At 42.8% G+C, this 21,555-nt stretch overlaps 1 protein-coding gene across 1 annotated transcript; it reads right to left on the reverse strand.

Moving 5' to 3' along the window:
- Positions 1 to 135: 135 nt before the first annotated feature.
- vwf (von Willebrand factor) lies at positions 136 to 21,250 on the reverse strand. Its single transcript, XM_034141925.1, has 53 exons — positions 21,100 to 21,250; positions 20,896 to 20,947; positions 20,598 to 20,741; positions 20,194 to 20,296; positions 19,871 to 20,079; positions 19,476 to 19,597; positions 18,052 to 18,271; positions 17,855 to 17,977; positions 17,655 to 17,766; positions 17,514 to 17,560; positions 17,275 to 17,411; positions 17,040 to 17,178; positions 16,414 to 16,514; positions 16,113 to 16,308; positions 15,826 to 16,041; positions 14,722 to 14,968; positions 14,522 to 14,616; positions 14,245 to 14,396; positions 14,057 to 14,160; positions 13,838 to 13,976; positions 13,569 to 13,703; positions 13,110 to 13,256; positions 12,869 to 13,009; positions 11,968 to 12,066; positions 11,714 to 11,870; positions 11,037 to 11,204; positions 10,764 to 10,899; positions 10,356 to 10,665; positions 9,010 to 10,162; positions 8,821 to 8,925; positions 8,250 to 8,393; positions 8,021 to 8,158; positions 7,731 to 7,895; positions 7,526 to 7,572; positions 7,260 to 7,437; positions 6,839 to 7,080; positions 6,566 to 6,755; positions 5,823 to 6,164; positions 5,499 to 5,737; positions 5,227 to 5,329; positions 5,019 to 5,090; positions 4,308 to 4,412; positions 3,970 to 4,175; positions 3,241 to 3,390; positions 3,037 to 3,153; positions 2,470 to 2,650; positions 2,151 to 2,191; positions 1,944 to 2,060; positions 1,569 to 1,667; positions 1,000 to 1,128; positions 877 to 916; positions 688 to 785; positions 136 to 450 (listed from the first exon to the last, which is right to left on the reverse strand). Exons 1-53 carry the CDS (start codon positions 21,103 to 21,105, stop codon positions 265 to 267), a joined length of 8,544 nt encoding a protein of 2,847 aa, XP_033997816.1. The 5' UTR covers positions 21,106 to 21,250; the 3' UTR covers positions 136 to 264.
- Positions 21,251 to 21,555: the final 305 nt, after the last annotated feature.

Raw genomic sequence — 21,555 nt, forward strand, 5'->3', positions numbered from 1 at the left:
TATTGCAAGATCTAGGTATGAAAAAGCATTACATCTTTATAAGAATCTATATCATTTTTGAATTATTCAAACATCTAAACAGATATCAATCTCCAGTGTGTAGATATCAACAAACACAGACAAAAAGGGCTCATGGAAATTGGCAAGTTTGTTTTATTGTTATTGTTGCTCTTATCATTGTATGTGGGTACATTTGATGTGGATATACACAATCCGTTTACATTTATAACCTTATAACTCACTTATCCCTCCTCTCCTTCCTCTCTAGGTGCAGTGTTTGGACAGACAGTCACACGCAGTGACAGACAGGACAGTCTGGTGGCTGCGGGTGCCATTGGCACAGAGCAGGGGAACATCGAGAGGCTCCGTCTCCACAGCAGCACAGCACACACACTCCTGCTCCACTGCAGCGCTCTCCAGGGAGTACATGGACTTACTGCGACATTTGCCCTGATGGACGGACGGACAGATGGACAGACAGCACGGGGTGAGAGAGGAGGGTGGGATGGAGGGACAGTGTTAAAGAACGATTTCATTGAACTCTGCAGGCTAATCCTAGGGGATGGGAAGTAATAATCACCCTGTGTGTGTGTGTGTGTGTGTGTGTGCGTGTGTGTGTGTGTGTGTGTGTGTGTGTGTGTGTGTGTGTGTGTGTGTGTGTGTGTGTGTGTGTGTGTAGTCTCTTACCTCACAGTAATGCAATTCTATTTGGTGCTCTGACTGGCAGTCATCCACTTTGATGTTGTTTAGCGTTCCTGCTGTCCTACGGCACTCTGGCTCCGTACCTTCACATATGCACACACTCTTATTAAAATCACAGTGTTCACATTTTTTTAAACACTGTACCAATCTTGCAAAGGTCACAGTTCTACTTACACATTTCACAGCAGGTTGTTCCAATCTGACTGACTTTCCCCTGAAATCACACAGGAGAGAAACATTTAACAGAGATGTAAGTGTAGATGTCAGTATGTATGGGCATTTTGTGTAGCATCGTACCCCCTGGTCGAGGCACGTCTGGCGGTTGAAAGGAGGGCAGGTGGTAATTTTGGTTTGCAGGACAAGATCCCCTTTACTGTTCACACCACAGGTATACAGGTTGCAACCGTCCTCGCTAGTGGTGTTCACCTGAAGAGAGACATGCACACACATACAAATACAGTTTTTATGCATGCTGCTGAAAAGCAATTCTCGCCATTTGAAATGTACCAAAGCAAACAGCTGAAGACAAAATATCTCTAATCTGATGCCAAACCAACTTTTACTATATCATATCTTATTTTAGTGGCACTACTCTATTGATTAAAGAAAGTGTAGTTAATTGTGGTTTAATATAACATAGTGCAGTCTAGCGCTAGTTAGTATGGTATAACATAGTATAGTGTATTGCAGTATGCAGTTGTATGATATAGTATACAACATTTATTATTTTACAGCCTTGTTGCAGAATCAGTACATTTTACAATGTGTTATTTCTGCTGCTTTCAACATAAACATTATTATTTGAATTCAATTTGTTTAAGTGTCAGTTAATGATCCAGGCATGTCCTTTGCTGCTGAGCACCTACCTGCAGACTGATCAGATTTCCATCCGGCCCTTGCATGAAGCAGGCAGTGGGAACACATCGACCACAGCAAGCATTTTCCTCCTTTTGAAGAGTGTATCCCTGAAAACAATTTGATTAATATGGCCTTTATATAGGCATTTTTTTACGGCAATTCTTTTCAAATAAACAGTTCTCTACTTACCTCTGTGAATGGAGTGAATCATAGAAAAATATGAGTTTAAAATGTGTTGATGAGTAGAGAGGGAATGTGGTCAGTGGATTAAAGGATCTTTGATGGAAATGATGGACGTTTGATTTGAATGGTTAGTCATGAAAATAATTATGATGACAAAGGATAAGGGTGATAATACAAAATAATGACGGGATGTTGGTTACCATGGGGCAAGTGGGACAACTCATACTCCTGCAGGACAGCCGGTATTTCCTCACGGCACCATCCTCCACCGTACACTCGCATTGTGTACACACGTCCATCATCAGCTTCTCTCCTGCCTGCACAAACACACACACATGGAGCAGTGAAGGAACTATTTTAAAGGCTCTTATATGAAAAAGAGTGCTTTTCTTGTGCACATGACTTACTCCTATCACAGTGTTGTTCAGGACACAAGCATTCATTGGAGCTGTAAAGAGAAAAGCACAAATAAATACATTTGCCATTCATATTAAGGACAGGTAATGGTAACAGGCTCTGGGATGACACCAGTGTGAGAGTGTCACCTGCTGGACAGACCTTGCATCTGCACCTCAGTAAAGTGTATGAGTGACAGCATGATGATTCAGGAAAATGAAATAATGCATGCTCGTGGAAGGTCAGTCTCCTAACTCATAATGCCACCCTGCTTTACCAAATGGTGTGTCTGAGTCCTTTTTTAAATTATGTTTATGAATGTGAGTTTACCGCAATGGCAGCGGGGGCAGCAATCTTCGATGTCGCAGCGTAACTCTGTTCCCAGCGGGCAGGAAGGAGTGTCCATAGCAGAGCAGCTGACGTTTGTTGCAGAGATGAACACCTCGTCTTTTACTTTCACACACTGATGTAACACACATTTTTCATGTGGAGACTGCCATACCTCTCCCACCTATAAACAGACACAGATATTTGATAAAAGGGAATATGCAGAAGTGTCGAATTTATCTGTACATAGAGCAAGAAATATATTCCCCCATTTATTTAAATGCTTCTTAGAGAGAATGTTTGGATCTTGTAAAGGTGGTCAGCCACCCCCTATTTGGTGTCTTTTTTTTCAAAACTCGCATCATGCAGATGCCCATCTACTTTGTGTAATACATTGACTATGGATAGGTACTACAGCCCCTCTTTAAAACATCCAAACAGTCAGCTGTAAATGAAATTCTACACTTAACACCCTACAAAGCGTGCATTGACAATTACACAAAAAACAAACATTAGAATTAATTGGTTTCCTATATTATTCAGGCGTGTGTGATTTCTCTGCACACATACATGTCTGAGGTTTTCCCCGAACAGATTGTCCCCTCGCATCTCCCCCGCTGACTCCACACAGCTGCTCGGTGTGCACTTCCCACAGCACTCTCCATTTGATGGAGTGTACGTGGAGCCCTGAAATACACAATACACATATATGAGTTACGATAAAGGTATAGAAGCATAAAGCAAATGTGAATGTTTGATATGTGTGTGTCCCACCTGAGGGCAGTTTCGATCACACACAGGCGGTGTACACTGAGCAATGTGCAGTGATGTGTCTTTGTCCTGTAGCTGGGTACAACTGCACTTCTCACATCCTTCCTCCCAATCACTCCCCACTGGGTGGACCACGGAACCAACCACGCATACCTGGAGAGACACATGATGATAAAACAGGATAGGTTCAACAGTAACAGCACAGAAATAGGAACCGATGCATGTTGACAAACACAATATGTAACTAACTACATCTAAACAAGGCCTGTTTTTTTATTTAGAAATGTCAGGAGTCTTCCTTATCATGCCTCTTTCTACTTTTACTCAATTACATTTAGGAAGCAAATATTACATTAATATACATAAATATTAATTGGCATACAGAACACGCAAAAATAATTCCGGTAATTTTGTGCTGATGGATGAGCACAAAGGAGTCAATTGGGGCTCTGTGTGATTGTTATCGTATTTCTCACTAATATCTTCATTTTGACAAACAGTAAAAGAGAAAATAATCAGGAGATTAATCAAAAAGAAAAAGATATTCATGAAAATAATAATAATTTGCATTCCTTTAAGATGACATCTACCTTAACCAGCTACAGCATTCAAACCCTGGTTATACATTTGTTCATCTATAATAACCCTAATGATAGTACAGCAGTCACAGGGGAATACTTTTACTTGAATACTTCAGATTCCTCGAGACCTCCACCACTGCTCTTCACACACCTTGTCCGGCAGGCAGCTGGTTTCTGTGCAGCCGCAGTCGTTGGTAGCAGAGGAAGTGATGAACCCAGCAGGGCAGGTGTGTGTGGAGTTCTGGCAGTTACACACACATTCAAACGCATCACAGCACTTTGTTTTTCTCTCTGACAGTTGACGATGTGCGGGACAAGCGGGGGGAGCTTGCAGAGCACACTCTTCCTTTTTGCAGACTGTGAAGTGGGAAAAGAGATGAAAGGAAAAATGTAAAAGAGATCAAATGGATGTGTGCTCTGTTTCATGTCTGTATGTGTGCCAGAGAAAATCAGAGCTGGAACATCACAGAGAATCTGAAAGAGGCATACCGCACTCGTGTATAGGTTGACATTCCCCGGGGTTTTTCAGAACCACAGTCTGACCGTCCTCACAGCGAGGAACTTCAGGCAGGTCACACGTCACCAGATCACACACTGAAAATGCACAGAGTGATACGGCATGTTAAAGTGGGGCGAGGATTTACTCTCCAGGAACAATCCATCTCTGTTAAATACAGAGCACTGAAAAACACCGATAATCATTTCAATTAATTAAATGTTTCTTTCCTTATTTAGATTATTTTTTAATTAGCTATTTCTTCATACAGGTGGAAGAGGTTTATTCATTTGTCAGTAGCAATCAATTTAATTGACTATGACTTTATTACAATCAAAAGTCAAAGTCAAGTCAACTTTATTGTCAATCTTCCAGTTTGTGTGTACAGACAGAGAGATCGAAATACCGTTTCCCACAATCCCGAATATAAAAATACAAATATGTATAAAATATGTATATCCTATATATACACAATCAACAGACACATTTATACATGTGCACACATTAAGATAATACATAAATAAAAAACACAACAAGCAATGCATGCACTCAGATAAAATATATCATTATATTACACAATATAATGTTATATTATATTGAAGACTGACTGGTCTGTTCTTCCTGCTCTCATTTGATGAGGCTCCTGTAATATTGGTGTGGAAATAGGAACGTTTTAATAATGTTACATATTGTTATTTACATACCACACTTGTACTCTGGGCAGCACTTTGACTCTCTCCTCTCTCTCAGGATCTCACAGGGTCCACATACTGGAGCTACACACACATACACACATGATTAATCATTAAAGAGTGACATCTTAATACAACACTGCCATTATTTTTGGATCATTGTTTGCTAAACCAGATCTACTGTATGAGAATGAGCAGCAGTAACACAATGGCTGCTTGCCTTTGACATCGTTGCAGGGCCGGGCAGTGCAGTTGATGTGGTGTTGGTCCAAACACATGCAAATTAAACACGGGTTCTCATCTGGTACCCAACTCTGCATGTACTGTACAAACAAAGCAAACCATTTATATTGGTTATATTAGGAATAGACACTAGAGGGCGATCACAGCACAGTTTTAATGGTGAACACTTCAATGGTTGGCACATCCAATTCTACCAGCATGTGCTTCTGTAATTAAGATGGTAATTTAGATGTTCCTCATGAGTCTCACCGAATACGTGCGTCCCTTCTGGTCAACACACTGCCTACATGCTTCTGGTGACACACACTGGCCGTGATGCAAAACCGTCCCTCCAGTGCAGAAACAGCCCTCTGTAGGCGTATCCATGCAGGATGACTCGTTACCCCTGGCAGCCGGCCGGTCGCCTCGCAACCTCTGTGTGCTGCCACAGTCGTCCACACACCCTGTCCGACAGGCTTCATACTCCATGGAGCTGGGGCACTGTAATGCTGTGACACAAAGACCAGGCTGAAGTTTAGCATCCGACTGGGTGTTAAACCGCGTCCGCTGAATTGAATCATAAATCTTACTTACGACAGAGGTGGGGGGTTCGCCAGTCCACACACACACCTCTCTGTCTACAGAGGCGTGCATAGGCAGACATGAGCTCACACACATCTGACTCCTCACATGCCTGCTCATCACACTTGGCAAGGAACACCTGGACAGGAATATGTGCGTGGCACGGTTCAAACACTTCAGAACGCAGGGCCTGACATCCCATCGATGCTCCGAGCACACACACTGCCCTGCGCTTTGGCAGACACACACCCTCATCTGCAGCCACAGTCCAGTCTGAGACAAAGGAGGGCTGGTCAGCGGTCGAGCTGCCATTACGTAAAGATAGGACGTTCAACTTCTCCTCTCCACAGGCACCTGGAAGAAACAGAGAGAGAGAGAGAAAGAGAGAGAGGTCAGAGGTCAGAGGAAGGAGACAGTGTTAAAGTTTAGTTTAAATTAAATAATTAAATAAAAAAAATGTTGTTTTTTTATTTCTCAAATAATGTGCACAGATTTTTTTCAAATCCGTGTTAGTGAGCACTTCTCCTTTGGTAATCCATCCACTTCAGACACAGGTAGCATTTCAAGATCCTGAGTTCCCAGAATTGTTATTACAGTGGCTTGACCGTTTCACACTAAAAGCCTTATTTGAAATGTACATATCTTTTTCATGCATAGTTTAAGTCTTATAAAATATTTTATCTTAACATCTTCAATATTGGAGCGTAAACTGAAGTGCTGTGTTTTTGTTTATGTTTTTGTTCAGTGTGTGTTACCGCAGAGTCCAGCAGTGTGGCCTGAGGTGGTGGAGCTGAGCAGCGTGATGGTAAACTCATTGCTCTGAGGAGTGAAAGTCAGGACGTAGCCGTGGTCGGACTTCAGCTGCAGCATCACTCCTCCATAACGCACCAGCTCTAGGCCAGCGAACCGCCACGGCAGCACAAGTTCTTCTCTATCAATCACTGCCTGCTCCAACAGACACATAGTTAGTAAATGACCCCTCATGGACTCGCATGTATTGATTCACTTTAGCAACACACACAGCTTACCGTCATATCATCCTTCAGCAGCAATGTATGTGGCCCATGGATAACCTCCATGGCTTTCATGCAGACCTGGTTGTAATTCGCTGAGTCCTGACATGGCCCGCTGTGGAGTTTGACCTCTGACCCTTCACTGATGTTTTTGCTGACAGTGAGAAGTGTATAGGAGCACAAACCCTCCCCATCCAGCCTGAGCGCCAAGCCATCAAACCTCACAACATGATTGGTGGAGCTGCCCATACACATGCCTGTAAACACAGCAGGCGGGAGGAGGAGAGAGACACATGATCCCTTAACAGTTGGTATAAATAGACTGGAATGCAAGTGTCATTGTTAGCAACCCACATGGCAAATGTTGTTCACCGAATATAGACGGGTTACATTGAATGCAAGTTTAGAAGCTATTTTATCCTTCTGATGTACATACAAGGGCATTCCCAGTGGCAGCCACAGGTCTCCTGGACTCTGACAGGTGGCATGTTGTTACTGCAGGCCGGAGGCTCCAGTCTGTCACAGCTGACTTTGTGGTTTTGTAATGTCACAGCCCCACTGGGGTGGCAGAGGAGAGAGTGGCAGCCGTCCTCCAGCAGCCATGATTCACCAGGCTGAAAAACATAAACAGACAAGTATTGCTGTACGGGCTGTAAAAGGTTTCTGAACTGCTTTTATTCAACCTCAGCAGACCTTACTCACCTTTCTCTCATTCCCATTATCATCTACACACAGTCCTGGAGGACCAGCTGAGAAAGGAAGCAATGACCAATAGCATTATGATCAATTAACACAAGTTATATATTATAATAGTACAACTATATTTAAGAACAGATGTATTTATTCATAACATTATTTTTACTAGGAAAAATGAAACTGTATGTGTGTGTGTGTGAGAGGTAAGCACCTCTACAGATTCTCTCTATGAAACCGTGGTCCAGAGTTAGCACCATCAGTAATTGATCCATGCTGTTCAAGTGCAGAGTGTTGTCTTCATTGCCGTGGCGACCGATCACACCAAGCTCGCTCCTGTCATAGCCTGGTCCCACCGCAATGGGGAACACTGATACACCTGAGGGAAAACACTTATCAGGTACTTTTAAGTGACACTACACAGGAAGATGAAGGATGGAAACATACCAAATGTTTTTTTAACTGAGGAGAAAATGTTAAACATGTCAATAGTGACTTAATTACCTGCTGCCAGTGCCTCGTTAGCTGCTTCTTTGACATCATCAGCTGATTTGTCAGTCACCAGCATCACCACGGCCTTGGCTACACCGACTCTCCCACCGCTGGAGATGGCCGTCTGCACAGCGAATCGCAGCGCAGAGCCTGCAGACAGACAGGGCAGTGAGTGTGTGTGTGTGTGTGTGTGTGTGTCTGCTTTAATGTGTGTGCACGTGTTAGTGTACATGTCCACTACCTAGTGCTGGGGCAGCAGAAGTCCGGCTTGGTATTCTCTCCACCAGCTTCAGGAGGTGGGGTTTGCTTTGTTCCTCTTTCCACGTGAGCTCTGCTGTGTTGGTGACTCCATACTGAAGCACACTCACCTTAGTGCCATTCAGCCCTGCACACATAAACAAGTTAGATCATTATAGACATGCACGAGAGAGATTTACAACCTGGTTGATTATATACAAATATGTAGTCGATTTGTACCTTAATGCAATGTTGTCGTTTTATAGAAAATGTTAAAATACACCCACCACGGCTCTAGTCAGTGCAGAGGCATACAGATAATTGGGTGATCTCACAACAGTAAGTAATTCAGTACATTCCTGTTAAACCACTTATGATTTGAGCAATAATAAAACAGTTAAGCTGCAAAAAATCTCAGCTCCAGGTAGTTTTTCAAATGTTCTTTTGAAATGTTATTGTGAAAGACAGAAGGATTAAAAACAGGTAGAACTTATAATAATACATTACATCAGTGAGATGCAGTCCATATTACATTTAAAATGTGGTAGGGTATTTAGGGGCCAGGTCACACCTACCTATGTCTGCATTATTGATGAAAGCTTTGACAAAGGTCTTCATGTCCTCAAACTGCTCTCCAGCCTTCAACAGGAACAACACATCCACAGGCTTCTGACACGGCACTGGACAAAGATAAGCTCACAAATGATTACAAGCCAAGGACTCATGGTGGACTGAATGATTGAAGCAAGTGTGTTTTTCTGTACCTGAGGGCGGCAGGGTGGAGAGTGTTGTGAGGACGAGGGGAGGCAGAGTAGGAGAACGGGGCCTGACTGTGGTTTTTGTGATATTGACTACACGGTGGACCAGGGTTGTCAGATGGTTGTAGTCGTCAACAAGCAGCGGCCGCTGAGGGGAACTGAATGGAAGCAAGTCAGTCTCTCGTATCTTTGGTCCAACACCAATGGGATAGACTTGTGTGTGGGTGCTCGTAGAAGGCGGGCGGGTCACAGTGTCAGTAGGCGGGTTTTCTGTCACAAGGAAGACCAGTTGAGGAGGTGTGGGGCCGCGGAAAGGCCTTACTGTAGCCATTTCTTGAAAAGTGGTGGTGACAGCTGTGCCTGTGTTGGTCTGACTTCCACCCCTCCAACGAATCTCCCTCAGTCGTTGTCGCAGCAGGGTGCTCTGGCGTCTCAACTCCCACCGACGGATCTCTACAGTGACCGTTACAGAGTACTGGATCACAGTGATACGAATGTACTCTTCTTCCTCCGTCAGCTTTGAGATAACTTCCTCCAAGAAGAGAAGTGACTTGTTAAAGTTGACTTCACCGACTGCATCAGAGCCTTCTATGATGAAGGTCACATCTTTGGCTGGAGGGGTGGAAGACGGCGATGTGGTGACGGGAGACAAGCCAGAAGGGGTTGTGGATGTAGGAGTGTTGGGGAGATGTCGTGTTGGGTTGGACTCCAGATGAGGGGCCAGGGTTGTGGTGGTGGTGCCCTGCAAAGTGGACTTTGGCGCTGGAGGTTTGGCCACCTCAGGCTCCATCCCCAGGGTGCAGAGGTAATCTGTCAGCTCTAACATTCGATCGGACAGCTCTCCTGTGCTGCTCAACACATACGCCCTGTTTTCTGGGTTTGCGTTGGTGATGTCATTAATCTGCCCCATGTTTACCCCGGGACCCAGGGCCACTGTGAGGGTGGTGATGGCTTTCTTGCGGAGCATCTTGACCACAGCACGGACGGGGCGAGGGTTGGCACTAGCAGTCAAGATGATGGCAACCCGGCCAGCCTTGTCACGCTTGTTTTTGTCATAGATGTTGATAACTAGATACTTGACAGCTTCATCCAAGAAGGCTGCATCTCCTCCTGTGTAATGCAGCTCACGCACAGTCTTCTTAAACAGCCACTTCTGAACCTACAAGCATAAATTAGGGAAAACAGGAAGATTCCCCAGGCATTAATTATTATTATAGTTTCCACGAGTCAGCATGTTTATGGGCTAAATTTGTTTGATCAATTATTCCACAGAGTGCATCATGCAGCACTTCACACTTGGGTAAGAATACACACTTTCCTGTCTCACACATATATAATATACAGTTATCTACCTGCAGGTCATATGTTTTGACTCCAGAGTGGTAAAGCAGCACTGTGGCTCGAGTGTGAGCCGAGCCCATGCGGAATCGTTCAACCACTCCGAGTATGAACTCTTTGGTCGCCTGAAATTCGTCTTCGGTCAGGGCTTCTGAACCATCCAATAGGAAGGCCAGATCCATGGCGCGGTCACATGTGCCCTCAGGCATCATGGTGGTAAAGGGCAGGGTCGTGAAGGCGCCATAGGTGGGGGTTGGTGTCGGAGTGGTGAAGATGGCGGAGGAGGCACACACTTCACAGCTCAGTGTGTTGTTTTCACAGTGACTTTGGAAAATAAATATAAATCATCTTAAAATCTGCAAATAATCAAATTAGAAAGCATTGATGACAAATCCAAAATGTGCAGACTTGTGTTGTATTACCATATTTTGCAGTGGTCGGGGTCATCATGGTTCAGGATGACCTTGTTTCCGTGGGAAATTCTCTGACTCTCATGGACACACACCTGACACTGAGAGGGTTCCACGCAACGCATGGCCACCTCATCCAGTAGTTGGCCTAAAAGATTAAAATAAATATAACTCATCTAAACGGTTTGCCTATTTGTACAATAATAGATCCAATTATATTTATTCAGTATTTACAAATATTGTTCAAATTATTTGCATTTAGTGTATATCCAGTATTTTTGGCACCTCGGGGGCAGTAGGCATGGCAACCTTCCACACAATCGAGTGAACAGTGGAGGGGATCTGGGTGCTGGCAGGTGATTGGACAGGCAGGCCCACAAGCATTAAACCTCCACTGGCATAACTCCTCCCCCAAACCTGGGCTCCTGGGGTTCAGCTCCTCACAGCTTATTGCTGAGGAAACAGAAGTTACATTTTTAGACTAATGTATTGATCGTGCAACAAAATGTGGCCACTGCTTTTGAATATTCCTTACTACATATAAGTATCTTTCTTCAAGATAAAGACGATCTGAGGATGATAAAGTATTTAGAAATGTAAAAAAAACAAGTACATTTTCTCAACTAGATCATTAAGAGGAGATTTTCAGAACATCACATTTAAAGAGTATAAATCCTGATCTGAGTGAAAATCAAGAACCTGATACCATTACTTAAACCCAAAAACTAGTTAATGAAGAACTCTTAAGTCTAGTTGATAACACAAAATGCTTCATGTAGGAAAATAACAGCAGTATTGAAAAAGTGTGCTAAAACAAGCAGAGGAGCCGCATGGGAGCGGACATTTGTGTCTCGGATAGAATTCTTAACTCAGAAAACACTTTTAACAAGTCGAGATGTTTCTTTGACAGTAAAGTTAATTCCAGCCAGAAAATGACATTTGGAGACATTTTACACACTTACGACAAAGATCATTGGATCTCCAGCGGACGGACACCCCCCGCTCTGAGCAGGCCTGAGCGTAGGCCGCGATGACATCACAGAAACATGCACAGTCGCCCACTGAGGGACAAGAGCATGCTGCCTCCACACACATCTCTACATATGGCTCTGCATCCACCTACAGACACACAGGCAAATGACCAAGGGCATGAACCTCACAATGCATGGTGTGTCGCGGGACATTACGTTTAAATTCTGTCTGTAATAACACTCACCTGGCTGTTGCATTCTTTAAAGGGAGGACCAGTGATCACTCGACATGACTGCTCCACTGTTATCAGCTTTACAATGTTATCGCTGCAAGGCAGAGGTATCTATACACACAAGAACACACATACAAAAACACACACACACACATTCAGTGCAACAGTATCTACGTCTTATCCTATACTAGAAAGTATAAATATCTATCCTTATTATTCTCACAGTGCAGTATTTTGCAGTGTGAGGCATAGCGGAATAGGTGGTAATAGTAATAAACAAAAAAATATGCAATTATTAAGTAAACAACATAAAAAGTTAAACATAATTAGGAGACAAAATATAAAGCATGAATGCTTGAATTCACATCATTGCACATATGAAATGATACTGCACAGTTTGGTACACATTAATATTTATCACAAGTGAATCTTTTGTTGTAGTTCTGGTATCTCTTCTTCACACAGCCTAGATAAAACAGCATGTCTGACTTAAGAGTCCAATCAATCATTTTTCAGAACATTAACTACAAATCATTCATACTTTGCATGATAGCAAACCATTTTCCAAAGCATAATTTACATTTCAAGGTTGGTTTCAAACCTTTCGGGAAGGCATTGTTTTCAAATCAGGCTGTTACAAACTAAACTTGCACAGACTTGCCTGAGGTGGGTAATCCATCACAGTGAACATGGAGTCTGCTTCATTTCCTATCAAATGTATCATCTTGCCTATTGACAGCCCATATGGTTTATTTATACTTACCCAAAAACAATAAAAGGACCATGTATGGAACCGTGATGCAGGTATTTTATTTACAACCCCTAAATTGTCCTTAATACAAAGCAAAAGAGAACATACAGTATACGTTGTACTTTAAGAGAACTGGCCCTTTACTCTAAGAACAGACTTTACCTGTGTTACATCGGCACAGCTGGGAACAACCTTCCAGGAGTTCCCGAAGTGTGAGGGGTCGACCTCCAGCTGGTTGTTGCTGCTCACCAAGTCGTTGTTGACAATCCCGTCAAAGTTACCACACAGGCCACACACCCGGTCCTACACACAGTCAAATGTATGTAACATAAAAGACACCATACAAATTGATGTGGATAAAACAAGCAAAACGGTCAAAGGTTGTGTTATAACACATACACACCCTGTATGTTGCTGAGATGTGAACCAGAAGGCGAGTTCCCTTGTCCCAGCTGAGAGAAATGTGTTTCCCCAGCAGCACGGTGTAAAACTGACCAGATTTAACAATCTCCACCTGTGAGCTCTGTAGCACCGGCCTCTTCATCTTCACCTAGAGGAGAGAAAGATCCCAACATAGATGAACAGACCATCATCAAGCGTCAGTTTGCTGCTTTGCAAAATGCAATTACTTTTCTTTTGGAAGAAAAACTTGAGTTGCGTTCCAGAAAGGAAACTTTTATTGCAAATGATCTTACGAGTCAGGCTTGGGACAGGAAACAAAGTTGTGTGTTTGCTTTGTAGTGTCACATGTAAGAAGTTATGTCCATGTTTAATGTCTTGTTGAAAGTGTTTTTTTAGTAAATACGGCCATGACACACTAAATCACTTACTAACTACATATGTGTGTGTGTGCGTGTGTTACCTCTCCATGTTGCAAAACAATCAACCCTCCCTGGTAGAAGATTGTGATAGCTTTTGCACAGCGACGTCCCACAATTCCACAGGCCTCATTCTCCACCAGCACTCTAAATGAACCCTCTTCTCCATTACAGCTATCCTGTTGAGAGTGAAAGTAGTAAAGGGGAGAATGAAAAGTGACTTAAAGGAAAATAAATCCATGTTGCATTTTTGTTTTCACCAGCTTACTGTGCATCCACCCTGGAGCTCTTATTGGATGTGTCTTTCTCTTACCTGGACCAAGACATATTGGCAGAGGCCAGGGAAGGAGTATTTGAGGCCATCAAAAGTGATGTAATGCCCCTCCCCCACGGTGCGGCAGACCCCATCGCACACCTTCTCTGTGCAGCGCCACTTCCTGTTCCCACACACACTGAAAACAAGAAAAGCTCAATAAGGAAACACATTGCAGGTATTCCCCTTGATATCCATATGTGCAAACAATAATTTTACCAGGTGTTGCAGTCCACAGAGATGCTCTGTCCTGATGCATATGGCCTGTTGTTATGGTAACAGGGACATTGTTCCGGTGCAATGCAGTCTCTGCGGTGACGTACCTGAAATCAATCCGTTTGTCAATCAAGATGTTTTGAGCTTTATACACGCACGCACGCACGCACGCACACACACACACAACCTACTGTGCCGGCTGGACAGAGGCAGCCAGGGATGCAGGCGAGGCTGACGCAGGGCAGATCCAGGTTCTGGCAGGTTCTGGCACACTCAAGTCCTTTTTCCCCTGCTTCACACTCTGTGCGGTCGAGTGGAGGAGGGCACTGGGCTGACCGGCGCTCTGCACACACAAAAACAATACTCAAATCACAAGTTTCATGTCAAATACAAATGGTCAAACATAGAGAGTGGACTATAAGAAAATGTAAAACACACAGACATTCAATAGGGCTCCTGAAATCGTACCTCTGGATGGGGCCAGGTCGTCATCATAGAAGAGGTCAGACAGTAATGTGCTCATTTCAGGGGAGCTACAGCGCATGGAGCCATTCTCACAATAGCTACACACAAGAAAAGCAGACAAAAAATTATAGCGTATGTATAAAACAAAATATCCATTAGTATATCTTAATCAGCTAAATATTTGAAAACACACAGTCACTGACCAGATGCTGTTATGATCTGCGTAAACATCACTGGGTTGGTAAAGCTGTCCATCGTGCAGGCAGGAGCACAGGTCAGCTGTCACACATTCTCCGGAGTCGCTCAGGTACTTTCCAGCAGGACAGAAACAGCCCTCCTCACACACCCTCTCCCCCTCACATCCTGCCTCAGCGCCAGACAGAGCACGGCACGTCCGCTCGCACACACTCCCACAGGCCTCATACACCTGGCCTCCAGTGCACTCCAGCTCTGACAACATCACATCAAGGAGGGTTAGGGATATATTCTCAGTTAAACTGTGTCATTATCTCTAATATATATAGTGTTTTCCTGCTTTTTCTGTCCCTGGAATTGTGTGAGATCTTTGCTTTTTGTAATGATTGTTATTTTACAATTTCCTAAACGCAGTATGCTTAGTTTGAGGTTGGACATCCACTCAGAATCTAGTGGCTTCTTGTCCCTTCACAGACTGTCAGCAGTCAGCTCACATCTGAGCCCTCTCTCTTAACCTCAGGGTTTCACTTAGGGATCATCAATAAATAAGTGTTTAAAACGAAAAAAAACACTTTAACTTACTACAATGCTAGGTGCCAATATTAGTACAATTACGTTAAAAAATGTATAAATAAAAGGGTCTTATGTGTCACCGCTTTTTCATTACTAATTATTTTACATTTGTATTTGCTAGAAGACCATTTCAGTTTTTTCCGATAGGTTTCATGTCATATGATGTGACTCAAGATCTATACTAGATAGTATCACTACACTGGACACATAAGACACACCTCTTTTCTTTGGATTTATTATTGGATTAGTTCTATAAATATGTTTATTTTGTAACGAAAAGAAGGTCTGTCAAATATCCAACCTAAAACTAAAACAAATATCCAACCTAAAACTAACTTCACTGACGTAGACAGATTTATAGACAGATTTATGAGATTGCTGATTTTCTAATATACAACTACTTATACGTGATTAAAGCTAAACAACATAATAGACTTTTGCGTTCGCTCTACAATGCTATTCTAAAAAAAGGAAATGTTTGGATGTTTACCATTGTATGTGCATATGAAAGATCAGCTGTGTGAGAGTGTGAGAGTTACCGCAGAGTGAGGGAGACCTCCAGCTGAGCAGCACTCCTCTGGCAGTGCAGGCCGCAGCGTACGCAGACAGAGCAGAGCACAGGCACTCCTCCCCGTCCACACACGCACACACATCATACCGACAGAACCGCTGGAACGGACCCGGGTTCACCAGATAGTGGCACGGGCTGAACACGTCTGACATCATCACCGAACACGCCTCTTCTGCAAAACGCACTGAAAGAAGCAGCAGAGGTGAATTTGCTGTGAAATCTGTGGTTATGTTTTCCTCTATATGTGTTCTATACCTCTTTTGGGGTTGATGGCACATGGATCAGTCTCATGTCTGTGGGTAGATTCACAGTCTCCATTGATCCTCCATGCCTGGCCGAATGCCTGAGGACTCGCCTCAACCAGACCAGATCCAGACAGGAAGTCATCACCTTGGTTACCATTAAAGTTTCCACAGAGACCACAAGTCTGTCCTGCCCATCGGGGTCCCAGCTGTGGAGGTAGACAGGGTTTAGTAAACATGTTTGCTCATCTTATAACATATGTGCCATTGCCGAAATTCAAATACTTTTCCCATTAAATTGGCTTTTCTAATACCTTTAGGAGGACCCGGCCTCGCCCATCCCAGTCCAGACGAAGGTCATCTCCAAATTTCACACGCACTGAGGACTGCGCAGATCTCTGGATTTGCAGACGCCCTGTTAAAGTGTACACAGTGAACTAACTTGATGGATTTAATATAATGTTGTTGTAAACATTTGAAACAACTAAAAGTAATTCCAACAACTTACATGTCAGTGCTGATGCTAATCACCAAAATGTTATTGAGAAATCCGGTAGACTAAAAGTGTTTTTTATTTATGTTTATATACTGGTGTTGACTACATTCCTTCAATGATTTTAGGAGGAAAAATGTGTTTTCATATCTTAGAGCCAATGTTTTGCCTCTTCAAAATACAATAGGTTGAAGTGCAATATTTGACTGTACTTTCTTTTATGTGTAGTATAATAATTGTTTTATCTTTCTCTTACAAATATGATTTATGACTTGTCTGTTCATATAAAGCTGTCGTTGAGAAGGACTTTATAACATGCATTTTGAAGTACACTATGAATAAATAATGAATAATGAAAGATATTATATATTATTTATCACCATATATACCGTATAGTTTGATTAGAGGCTTGTGAAATATATTCACTATTGTGCCAAAGTGGCATACCATGAAGCATCGGGGTCTGGATGTCCATGCTGTTGACAGAGACAATTCCTCCGTGCTTTAGCTTCACTGTCATGTCTTCCAGAGAGGACAGGCTGAGTGTCACTGAGCGTGTGCACACAGCATCCTGATCATCTGCACACTGAAACACAAAATCAACAGCCTCAATTCTGTAAGTGTCAAGCAGCTAGTGGCAGGAAAGTAAGAGATACAAATAATCAAAGAAAACACCCATTACCTGTATGTTCTCAATAATGACAGAAAACATGTTCTCTGTGCAGTCTCTTGCCAGCAGAAACTGACAGTGACCAGTGAAAGTGAAGAACTTGTTATCAAAGGTCTTGAAGTGAGACTGGCCCACCACCAAGCACTCAGCTACACATAAAACAAAGACATAACACTGGAAATTAGCAACTCAGGACGTAATATACCAGTAGTATGTGAAAGTCAGGTACTACTACAGTACGTCAATCTTACCCGGGCAGCCTTCATTGGTGCATTCCCACGAGCCGTGACGGCACACACTGCAGGGAAAGAAATGTCAGGAAACATTTTAATATAGCAGTACATCTGTATCTGTGTATTAATACATGTTTCTGCATGTAATTCCTCCCTCACCAGGTGTTGCAGTCCTGAGAGATAGAGGATCCTGGAGGGAAATGTCGTCCCATGTGCACACAGGAGCACTGAGATACCTCCACACAGCGGTTACCGTCCAAAACCTTGCCCACTGAGACACAAATGCACACCATGTTACACATACTAGTAACAGAGTGACAGAAAGTAAAACAAGGGAGATGCAGTGAGTGGGAGGTTACCAGGACAGGTGCAGCCATCCGCACACTCTTCCTTGCAGACCTCCTGGATGTTGAGACTGTGGCAGGTTGTGGAGCAGGACTTGGTGCATTCACTGTACTGCATCCCAATTGGACACTTGGGGACTGAACACATACATTATGGTTATACATGTGACTTTATAGCTTGCAACTGCCTATGTAATGACTGACAAACTTACAGCACTGGCTCTCCTCCAGCCAGCCACGCAGGAGTATCCCGTGGGCGTGGCACGTTCGAGCGTACTCCAACAGGATTGGACAGTAACAGTCCTCTGACTCCCTCTGGTCACAGTGACACGCCTCCCCCTGACACAGAATAAGGAAGGCCTCGGGAGAGACCAGGTGGGCACAGTGCAGAAACACAGTGGACGTCTGCAACACACTGCAGCTGGACAAAATCTACATAAACACACATGCATGCAACATTAAGTTCAAGGAAGCAATGTGGTCAAACCATTTCAACATATCAGATGAAATAAAAAAATGTTTGTGTATAGTAGCTGATAGTGATGTTTATTTGTGTTTGCTTTTAAGACCCTAGTTGTTTATGACTGAAAACAGAAGTACTCTTCAGTTATCATGCATGGGCTGTCATGTCTTGCCAGCTTATGTAAATAAGGGATAAAGGATGTTTAAAATGACATTTGTTAGGTAAACTTGAAGATGGGCTTCTAGTGTCATCATGATGGAAAAAGAATGTTGATGATTTGTAAACCATAAAATAAGTTAAGAGTAAGTTTAAATTATAAAACAAATACTCAATCAATGAATATATCTTAAGCTTAAACCAATATTTAATATTCTGACTTTGGGAGCTACTACATGTATCCCAGTTACACAGGAGCACCATTTTGTTTCGAGACGCAGGATCAGTTTGCAGTTAGTGAAGGAGAAGCTGATGACACCCGATGGTTTCACACTGTCATGTAGCCTTTACTGGTTTCATCAAACGTGGGTGTTCATGTGGAACAAAATGTTCTTGCTAAATATGGCTGATTTTCAGTGATCAGCCCACACACAATGTCTACAGTAAACATGTTACAGAACCGCACTCACACCTGTCAGATCTGTTGCTCACCAGCTGTTCCTTTTTAACGAAACTCGTACCTATTGTAAATGAAAGCCCATTTGCACCAGGGGAAAAATTATGAAATGTAAAAATAAAGTTTCTGAATCGATATTGGGCAACACAAGCTAACTGTTTGACTTGCATAGTTACAATTAGAAGGCTTTTGCAAGACACAATTATGATATTCCTGGGATATTTCATTAAATTAGACAGATACAAAAAGGGAGAGAACAGGAAATAAGGGAAAAGCTAGATTGGTAATGATATGCAACATAGAGAGTTGGCACCTTCATCTCTAGGCCATCAAGGCACCCCAAGAGAATTTAACAGTATGTTTTCCATTTCATTTTAGAATTTGTAAGGCAAAATCCAGATTTCTAAGTAAAATGATCAGATATTTAGAAACTGTTCAACAATTCTGCCCTATTACAATATTATTTTTACACAGTACTGTACCAAGTCGAAGTAGAACTTACAATGTCAACATGTGTGTAGATGTGTGTATATGTATCTGTGTATAAATTGTTCTCTCACCGTTGAACTCTTTTTTGTGCTGTTACAAGACTGGCTGGGTTTTGAGACACGTCGACATGACTGATCGGCCCCCTTCACTGCCCACGAATTAGCAAAATCATAACTGTCATCTGTTAGGAATCCTGAAAACACACACAAACACACACACATAAACAAGTTGACAGATTTCTCCTTAATCTCATCCTCCCACTACTGTTCCTCTTGCTTTCTTTGACCTTGTTATCTTTTCCTGTACTGAGCTGCTACTCTTCCTGTTGCTGAGTGCTGGTGACTCAAATCCTTTCCTTGATTCCAATAATAATGAACTTGCCCTTGCTTCGCTCTCAAACATCAGAATATCCCAGATACAAAGTTACAGATTGTTGATTTTAGCCCTTTGTCCTGGATGATCTTACCCTCTTGCGCAGTATATTCATCAGCTGATGCAGAGTTGAAGTTGCCACAGAGGCCACAGGTGCGGTTTGCATGGTGTTTGGTCAGTGTCAAGGCGATGTTGGCTGCATTATCAATGGTAACAGTGAAGCCAAACTCCTCACTCCAGAGCTTATAGAAGCCGAGCTCAGAGCCCACAAACACAGCGTGAGATGCGTAGGGCACAGATAGTCTGCAAAAAAGGAGACAAACTATGGGGTGATTTTATTTTTTCGACTAAGACAATTTGATTACTCACATAATTATATTATTTTTACATGACTACTTAAATATTCTCTATCTCAACCTTTTTTCTCCTTGTGAGAGCCGTCCGTCTACAGACAGGTGCAGCTCGAAGGCATCCCCCAGAAATAGAGTGACTCCAGTTCTTTTGCCATTGGCAAAATCAGCTATGGGTTGAAAATACATTTAATTTATTATGAAACCTTCAACCGACAATAACAGTTTGAAATAACATAATGATAACAACGATGATCTCTGGGTCATCAGTAAATTAAAAGGGAGAAAAAATGAGTAAGCTTTTAAAATGTCAGTGCAAGTACTTAGACTGCTTAAGCATACATATCCCAGTGAGAATCAAACCCATGGCTGTGACTATGCACAAGCCACTGATCTGCACTGGATGAGCATCAGATGCCTGTAGAATTGAAATCTATTTGTTTTTTATTGAACTGTCTGAGTGTGACTCACCCAGCAGTGTGAAGGAGCGATGGCTGCAGTCTCCAGCCAGCAGATAGCTGCAATCTCCAGGAAACTCATATAAAACCCCATCAAACGTGTGCACGTAGTCCCGTCCGAAGAGACTGCATCTCCCTGTCAAAGCTGCCACGCAAGCTGAACACATGCAAAAGACACAATATGCAACTGTCAGTGAGAGTACAAAAAGAGGAGATCTTATATGAAACATTTCACATATTATTGGTCTATAAGAGAGTTTTACTTTTAAGTGCAAACAACAAAAATAAATAAATAACCTTCAGATACTCACATGTCAGATGCAGTAGAACCCAGATTTCTCGCAAATACCGCCTCATACATACCTGAAACACATGTAGATATGCTCTCCATTATCATGAGCATCACATATATCAGAATCATGTCCTGTTATAATATCACATTACTCTGAGTTGTCTGCCGGCCTGTTTTAATAACAGTAATAATCTTCAATTCTCTAAACTGCAGCAAGTCCTACCTCCATGTCTCCTGTTAATCCACAGAGTTGCAAAGAAAAGGCAAACGCAATCCACAATTTTGACCTCACACAGTCATGTCATAATGATCGGTGTGTGAGGGTCGTTGTCCAACAGTCAGAACTTGGTCAAATGCTCAACCTGCCTGGAATCTATTTTATAGCAAAGAACATACCCCCGCCCAGCCGCCAAAGCTGGTCTTTAAGACCCCCGCCCTCGCCAGGTTTATAAAAAAGGGCCGACTATGACTCAGTCCAAATCTCAGTGCCTGCAGACTGACACCATCAAACACACTCAGCAGGACAATACCAGGATATGCCCACTGATCGCCTGGCTGAGTGATTCGTCTACGCATACGTATCTGTATCGACGCCAACCCAAACAATCCTTTTGGAAAACACACTTACTGGAGATATCTCACGCAATAACACTGTTGTGATGGTAGACATGCACAAACA

This window comes from Trematomus bernacchii, unplaced genomic scaffold (assembly GCF_902827165.1).
Source record: "Trematomus bernacchii unplaced genomic scaffold, fTreBer1.1, whole genome shotgun sequence".
In the NCBI taxonomy this organism is placed as follows: domain Eukaryota; kingdom Metazoa; phylum Chordata; class Actinopteri; order Perciformes; family Nototheniidae; genus Trematomus; species Trematomus bernacchii.